The sequence below is a fragment of the Malus sylvestris genome, chromosome 13 (genome assembly GCF_916048215.2).
Source record: "Malus sylvestris chromosome 13, drMalSylv7.2, whole genome shotgun sequence".
Classification (NCBI taxonomy): Eukaryota; Viridiplantae; Streptophyta; class Magnoliopsida; order Rosales; family Rosaceae; genus Malus; species Malus sylvestris.
In genome coordinates this window covers 41,760,853-41,769,441 of record NC_062272.1, presented here as the reverse complement: position 1 = coordinate 41,769,441, position 8,589 = coordinate 41,760,853, and the positions used below count along the sequence as shown (strand labels likewise).

The window sequence follows — 8,589 nt, the reverse complement described above, 5'->3', positions numbered from 1 at the left end:
TTGGTGCTGTCGGGCACAATCATTATTGCACGCACCAACTCTTCATAGATTTTTTAAGCCTTGGTCAAATCAAAAGAATAACTTTAGTACTTAGGGGGCTTCATAGGGACAAATCCACCATCATTCATTACCGCCTTTTGATCCTTGACTGGCTGGACTAAACCCTTTACCGTTAATGGTTTAAAAGGCGTAGTCATCTCTGCGGCATACATGTCCATTCCCTCTCCTCTATGATGATCACTTTCTTCTGGCTTTGATCTTTCAAACTCTACTTGGTGAATTGCAGCTTTATTTTTGTAGAAATGAGGCACCTTGGATGAGTGTTTGACTTCTTATTCTTCAATCAACAGTTTCTCATACTTTGTGGCAACAATCACCAACTCTTGGAGCTCACTGAACTGCACATCATCAAAGTTTTTCCTTAAGGGTAGCCTTAATGCCTTCTAAGCAATGGATATAAGCTGGGCATGATTAATAGGGAATTAGCACTTCATTCTTGTCTTTCTAAACCTCTTCATGAAGTCTTCTGTAGACTCATGCTCATATTGCTTTACCTCAACTAGATCATTGATAGTCATCTCGGGCTCCACCCTATAAAACTGTTCATGAAAAGCCATCTCCATTTGCCCCCAGTTGGCAATAGAATTGGGGGGCAACATAGAGTACCACTAAAATGCTAGACAAACTAACGAGTTCCCAAACAATCTTAACTTATAATTAGAATTATCTTCAAATGCCACGCAATGATTGGAGAACTTGAAAATGTGATCTCTAGAGGGCACACTGCCATCTTTTCCACTAAAAGTGGGAAACGCGGGCATCTTAAATTTGAGGGGAAAAGGATTATGTTCATCAATATACTCAGGATATGGTTTTTGGTAGGTGATCCTGAACAATGGGCGAGCCTGAGGATAAGCATTATGGAGCACCATTCTTTTTAACTTGGCTAACTTATCTCTGAGTTGCTGGTTGGCTATATTATTAGGTGGGGTATGAGGAGGTTCCCACTTCAGGCTACGATCATTGCCTGAGAAATTTTCCTTTTTTGGTTTGGGCTTCCTCCATCTAGCCCTTCTAGGGGGGAGGTTTGTCCACATTTGTGGCCTCACCTTTCCCGCTAGATTCTCGAATTAATTGGGACATCCTATACTTCTTTCGTTCTTGCCCACTCTGCTCCTTATTATCTAGTGAAAATAATAGGGTGTCGAGCAATTCTGTCTCCAAGATCTTCTCTAATACTGGCTGACTAATTCCAGATTCCTCCTTGTTTTTCCCCTTTCCCTTTTTTCCTTAAGCAAAGGAAATAGGGGGTTAACTGGTTCTTTCTTATGGCTTACTTCTCTCATCATTCCCCTAGCATAACCATTTTTGGAGTGGAGTACTCTAGATCTAATCTTCTTTGTAGACTCCCTGTTACAGAACAAAGTTTACTCACTTCTCCTTTGGTTTCCAGTGTAATCTTTTCCATAGTTTTCAATACTTGCAACATGGTAGCTTGTAAGTCTTCATTGACCACCTTTCCTCCTAACTTCTCAGATGAAGTCTGGCTCTCCACAATAGCTGGTCCTCGTACAGAGGGGAAATCTTCTGGATGATCTGTCATTTTTTATCTTAGTAAACAATGGGGTGGTCCGTACTGTGTGTTCCACCTGAAGGTTTTCTCCTTCCTTCTTCTTCTTGGTATACAGGATTAAGTCGGATCCCACGGGGTGTGCCAAAACTATGTTTGGGCAAAGATTTCTCTAGAGAAGGCTCATCGGACCTCATCATAGCTCCTCAAGGGATTGGCACTTTGGATGTGCAGTCGGGCTCTTGCTTGTTGATGTGCTACAAGAAGAGAACAAAGTTAGTTCTGAAAGGTGCCTTTGTGGGCCTTAGGTGTAGGCCTTGAGGATTGCAATCAAAACTAAGTGCTAGGTGTGCCACTGCTATCTTAGTATAGCAGATGTAGAACAAATGTGTTTTAAGTCGATTACTTGCGCCCCAAGTTACTCAAACTTTTTGTTATCAAAGGATTGTCACTAATAAGTTAAGTCTTCATTAAGTTATTTTTCTTGCCTGGTAAATAAGGACTTTTAATTCATGATCTTGTATGTTCGAATTGAGGGAGTCCAGAGCCCTTTAAGTCATTTGTTTGGTTTTACATTGCTCTTAATGAAAACATGTCCATTAAGTTAACCAGATCCATATGCAAAAAGGACTCTCAAATGACAACACAGGTCGAAATGACTTGAATACATATTGAAAAGTATACTACACGGTAGATCTACTAATTTAGAAAACAAACAAAGAGCTTCGGGCAAGATTTCACTTTATCTGGCAAGGTTGAACTTCTTGTAGTTACTTCTCTTTGAATTTACAGGGTTTATATGCTAAAGAGGGATGGATGGTAAACAAGTATACAATAGGGAATCGATACTACAACACTAAGGGAGGTACCAGAGCTTTTATACTAGACAAGAGATAGCTTTTTCAAGGAACTATCGCTAAAAAGGATTGAATCTGGGTTGCTTTTAGCTTTTGGATGCAAATTTGGCTTGAGAGCAGAATTTGTTTATTTGTTTGTTTCATTGGTTGAGTGTCATTGTCCCCGTTGTCTCTTTTTCCTTTTATAGGCAGTTTGGCCCGATTGCTGTAGCTTTTGCTCTTATCAGAAAGCATTTGGAGGATAGTAAGTCATCAACTTTTTACTAGTAATGCCACTGGAAAGTGTTTTTTGGATGATAGTAGGTTAGTCTCCATCACTTGTCATTTCAATTATAAACACGTGGCCTGTATCTTGGCTGAGAAGGTTTCAATTTACTTCTGGACTTAGTGCTGGGCTTCAGGCATATCTCCTTTATTTGGCATCCTTGGGCTTTATTTTCTTCAAGCCCAACATTCAAATATTATTCTAAACAATACTTTTATGGAAACTAGGTCCCTCTGGACTAGGTGACAGGCTGCGTTGTTGATATACCTCTAGTTTCTGGAGCTCTTTTCCTTGAGAAGAAGGTTTTTCATCCACAGACACCACTTCCTTTTCTTGAAACTCGCGACTGAACTTATCAGAACTAGTTAATAAATGTGAATAGTCTATGCTTGGATGCAAATGCATGTCCAGCAAGAGTCAGAATCTTCATCCAAATCTGGCATTGGTAATTCTTTTCCACAATTAAGAGTATAGTCTTTTATCTCGGTTGATGGGATCGCATAATCAAGTTAACTATGTCCCAATTCCAGCGTTGGCTTCTCAGTTGAATCCACATGACCATCTCCAAAAACCATTTGCCAGTATCGCTCAATTTCCTTCTCCAAGAAATGCTTTTCCCTCTCCCTCCTAACTGACATCTCTTTAAGAATGTTCATTTCCACAGCATCGTAAGCCGATTTTACCTCTATCATCCTTTGGTATTGCCTTGCCTCCATTTCAATTGATGCCTTCTCCTCTTGCAGGCGCAATATCATGGCCATGGCCTCATCTGCAGCGGTGACAGCAGCACTTCTCTCCTCCTCTAGTTCAAGATACAGAGCAGCACGAGCAGCATGTTCTTCTTTGAGTGCCTGTTCCAGTACTCTAATCGTAGTTGTCTCATTACTGTCAAAACCTAGTTTCTCTCCTGCGTTGGATCCAGATTCTTCAACAAGTAATCCATCCATTGGTTTAGTTTCATCAACATGTTCATTAAACTCAACACGTGAAACGCTTTCCGACGAACTCGTATCTGTAGAAGCTTCGATGCCATCTGAAATTACAAGAGCATCCATAAAAATGAAAAAAGTAGTATTAGCATAATATGTGCAGAAATGAAACAATGATGAGTCTGCAAGATCTTACAGCACATCTTCAAAACAGTAAAACATGTGTGAACTTTCGCTGAAGGAAAGCACCTCTAAACTCAAACTTCAAAGGTAATACCTTAAAGTATAAAAAATAAAAAATAAAAAATAAATTGTTAACAACTCAAATCCACTGCAATATTTCCGAATCTCCTAGGACAATTCAAATGTCTCTCACAATCGTTTTCTTTTCTTTAAGAAAGAAAAAGTAAGAGATACTGTTTTACAAAAATAAATGTATCAAAAATATCTTTTTTAGTTGAAAAACGGGTGAGAGCCCAAACAGAACTATTCACCAATAAATTTATACCAAGACATCCCAAGTCAATCCACACAAACAAAACTAACTGAACAAGAAGAAGGATTATCAAAGTAAAAATTGCCTAAATCTAATCCAAGGCTATATAGTTCGCTAAGCTATCCGCAACAAAATATCTTTAAATGTTTGAAAATACATATCTAAAATGGTTTAAGGTTCCATTCTACATGTTACTCCTGCTGTGGACGTTAAGAAAGGCCTGCATCAGGCCTGGAACCACAAATGTGGATTTAGTTCACAAGCTATGAGTGGCAACCGCTTATTACTATAAATTATACAATGTAAAATAGAAGTGCTAGCCGTGATGCCGTATACTTCACCCTTGTCATATCTCTAAAAGGGTACTACTTATGAAGTTGAAATATGAAATTACAACATTGTACTGGATCTAAACAGTAAACAGTGACTTAGAATACAGTATGAGAAAGAAATTGGGCTAACACCAGCAAACCTAGAATTAAGAAGACTCGAAAGTCAAATTTAGATTACATTAGACCCGATATAATGAATCTCACCTGAATTTACAAAAACTTCAGTAACCGAAACCTCATTCCCCATTTTACTAACGCTGGAAGGAGATGTAGGAATGTCCTGTGCCGCTGACTGGACCATATCATATGATAAAACTGATGACGACTTTCCATTATCAACAGAGCCCCCTCTGCGGCCGCGCCGAAGTCTCGGCCTACGACCTGCTACATTCTTTGCGTTAAGATCAAAACTTTGTTTCTTCCCACCTGCAAAGTTGCCGACACCAAACTCAACACTCAGTTCATTCTCAGCGACCAAAAATGAGCTACATGACGCTTCACCTTCATACGTAAAACTCCCATTTGCCTCATTTAGGGACTTCAACTTTGTATGGAAATTTGGGTCTTCATCCCATATTACATTGAAAGGGAACTTTCTCCTAACCGACCATTGAACTGAACAAATTTTCTCACACGGTAGATGATCTGAAAGCAGTTACTTTTCCTTGGGGTCCCGAAAAACCCATCACAAGGGCAAGGCAGACACAACCCAAACAAACCCACAAATTTCGTGGTGAAATAGGCAACCGCTGCCGCACACAGTAGAAGATAGGCTATTGCAAGATTAAGAAATGCACGGATTTGGATCCTCTCCTGAGCTAATGCAAAGGATCTTCCTGACCAATTATCGTGGGCCATTGGATTTTTCTCCAACAACTATAATTATTGTAACTTTAAAGAGACCCTCCGTTTGTAGCCGTTGGATAAAAATCCAACGGCCCACGATGATTGGTCAGGAGGATCCTCTCCATTAGGTCAGGAGAGGATCCAAATCCGAAATGCACCGCTGCGTTTGGCGGCTTCGGATTTACTGAACGATGATCAACTAATTCAAATTTGATTTGATGCGCTTTCAGTAACAGATAATGCTAGGAAACTAAAATTTTAAATTAAATTTTGTAGCTTAATGATGTGGAAGTTGATAATTGAATTAGCATTTAAGGATTGACTAACGTACTTATTTCTTATTGATAACACATCATTTGATTTGTAAATTTGATTTATAATTTTTAGCTTTTTTAGTATTATCCTTGTATAATAGTAGATCTCCTTTTTATAGGGCGTGTTTAACTTTTTTTTGAGTAAAAAGACATTTGGAAGTAAAAGGAAAAAAAAAAAAAAAAACAAAATTGGGTCTAGTAATAATTTCTGTTCTGATTTATGTCTCGTCATCTCTCTCAATTATCTTTTGCCATAATTTTTATTCGAATCATTCAAGTTTTCTTCAAAGGTAAGTGTATCTCTCAAGTTTATCTCTCTGAATTCTATCTGTTCCGAATTTTATTTTTTTAAGTATTGTGTTTCAATTTAGATTCTGAAACGAGACTCTGATTTTTCAATTTTTTATTGGTCGCATTGAGTTTTTTTTTTTTTTTTTTTTTTGGATTGTTTTTGTTTTTTGCAGGCACGGTTTTTTAGTTTTGAAGATTTTGATTCAGTTTTTATTTGAGTGTTTGACAAAGGTGATTTTTCGTTGTGCTGCTTTTGTTTTCATTGAAGTTCCTTTTATTTTTTGCAGTATAGTTATCATGTATATTCGTTATAATTGGAATGGATTATGAGTTAGTTTAGTATTTTGGTGAAGATTATTAATATTGATGCACCATCAGCTTATAGAATCGTGCTGAATCAGTTGTCATAAGTTCTGGGGGTTGTTCCCGGGAGGGGGGTTGGGGGAAATCCCCCCTCCCCCCATAAACATTTAATATTTTTCAACGCAATACTTGTGCAGCATCAACTCATAGAATCGTACTGAATCAGTTGTCATAAGTTTTGGGGGTTGTTCCCGGGAGGGGGGTTGGGGGAAACCCCCCTCCCCCATAAATATTTAATAATTTTCAACGTAATATTTGTGCATGATCATTTATATATAATCACAAAGAATCGCTTGGCATTGGTTTATTGAAAGAACAATGGATTACCAACCAGTTAATGGATTATTTAATCATTTTTGGCATTTTGTGTAGCATTTGTGTTATAGATATTTGTGTAGCATTAGTGTTTATAAATATTTTATTGTCATTTGTGCAGCATCACTTTTTGCAGAACATTATGTGACGACCTGTCCCTAATTTTCTATGTAATTTCTCCCCGAGTGTGTAAATTGACATTTATGCCCTTGTTGGCAAAGTGACGTGGATGTGATTATGCAGATTTTAATTATTTTTCTCACTATCGGAATTAAATAGTACACGTTGTTGCGAACACATGAGCGCGAGTTAGACCCGAATCAGATCTGTAATGGAAAAGTTACGCACAGTTAAAGTACGTTAACAGCAAGTAGAATTGTACACGCATGTGTACTAAATTATCAGTGTTAGAAACACTGTTTTTGATAGGGAGTCGGATTTTCTTGCATGCTTTTACTGTGTGAAATCTGAAAACCATATCCTCTCTTCTTTTCAAATTGGACCCGTGTTCCCCATTTCACTCATAACCTATCCTTTTCCCTCATTTTACTCTTCACCAACCAACCAGACCTTTTCCTTAAATCTCTCCCCCAATCAGATCTCTCTTCTCTCTACCCAATCAGAAAACATACCTCTCTCTTTCATCTTCTTTCTCTCTCCTCGCTCGAGCTTCTTTTTCTCTACAACTCTTAAGAACACGCATCAAACTTCACGGATCAAGGCTGCAAACACCACCATCATACTCCTCTCGAGCTCACAAACCTAGCCATACCAACTGATTCTCAAATGGATGAGTTTTGAGTCGTTGACTCGGAAGCTCTGACTTGGACGACTTAGCTTCGATGTGATCCCGGTTGAGTTACGAAGTTTGGAAGGTTGTGGAAGCATCTCCACAACTCCCTGGAGTCCCTAGGCTAAGTTTGGAGTGGAGACAACGTCGAAACACAAGGTTTCAAAGAGTCAAAAACTAGGTTGAGACTTTCAAGGCTTTTTCAGTCCTCTTCCGTCCACCTTTTGGACTTTTAAGAGGTACTATTTTGTTCTCCTTGTCACAAGCTTCAAATCCATATAATTTTATGGAAAGTGGTTGAGAAATGACAAAGTTACAAGGTTTTAAACATTTCCCAAAAACTTGCGAAAATCTCCTGATTCCTACGAAACCAGGCGACGGTCAACGATGACCCACCGGAGAAGACGACGAATATTCCATCAGACTTGACGAAATATTCTAAAAGCTTCAGGTAATGGTGTCAGGTTCCGTTAACTATTTAACGGAATATTGCATCAACTCTGACAGAATATTCCTATCTTCTGTCAGATTCTGCCAAGCGAGTGTAGCCGTGGGTTGGGCAGCGCGTGGCTACGCGTCCGGCCTCCTGCTGGTGAGTGGTTAACACGTGCGGGTCCGTGACTTCAAGTAAAACACTTTCGTATATTCGAACCTTCCGTTTGAGCAAGCTATGTGGAGTTTTTCCTAGCTTCTAGTGTGTGTTATTTAAATTAATTATTATTAGTTTTTTCGCATATAGGGGAGACTTACCCCAAGGATGCACGAGGGCAAGCGAGACTAGGGGGCTACGATACATCGACATATTAGTGAGTGGGCATTTTTGTTTTCGTGTATATATATAAACTTTATAGTTTCAACAAATGCTTTTAAATTGATTTATGCATTTTATGTCATGTTTTATTAATTTTAAAAATGTTGTTATGTGGTTGAGATTTATATATCGTCATGGCATATTCATATGCATTTTACATGCTCATAAATGTTAAACTGTTGTGAAATGCTACAATAATTACGGGATGCGTAGGTAAGTCCAGGTAAGGTTATTATGTTGATTGAAATTGTTGAATCACTATGGCATGCTTACATTCATATAGTATGCTCATCATTGCTACACCCAGGTGTTAGTGCTCAGCCCAGGGCCAGGCTAGTCTTTCAAGTGTTGTTCACATCAGCACCGCACCCTTGCCTTGGATCCAAGTAGGTGTTAGTCTTGTCGTACAA

General features: G+C 38.7%; 1 protein-coding gene across 1 annotated transcript; it reads right to left on the bottom strand.

The window, feature by feature from the left end:
• Nucleotides 1–2,666: 2,666 nt before the first annotated feature.
• Nucleotides 2,667–5,176, bottom strand: LOC126595196 (protein FLOURY 1-like). The gene is made up of 2 exons (XM_050261573.1): nucleotides 4,654–5,176; nucleotides 2,667–3,725 (listed from the first exon to the last, which is right to left on the bottom strand). Exons 1-2 carry the CDS (start codon nucleotides 4,748–4,750, stop codon nucleotides 3,202–3,204), a joined length of 621 nt encoding a protein of 206 aa, XP_050117530.1. The 5' UTR covers nucleotides 4,751–5,176; the 3' UTR covers nucleotides 2,667–3,201.
• Nucleotides 5,177–8,589: the final 3,413 nt, after the last annotated feature.

What these genes read in the sequence shown, in the direction of transcription:
- LOC126595196 (XM_050261573.1), bottom strand. Translation starts at nt 4,750, where the DNA reads ATGGTCCAGTCAGCGGCACAGGACATTCCTACATCTCCTTCCAGCGTT. An exon ending in TGAAGTTTTTGTAAATTCAG is followed by an intron (nt 3,726 to 4,653) that starts GTGAGATTCATT and finishes TTGTAATTTCAG; the next exon opens with ATGGCATCGAAGCTTCTACA.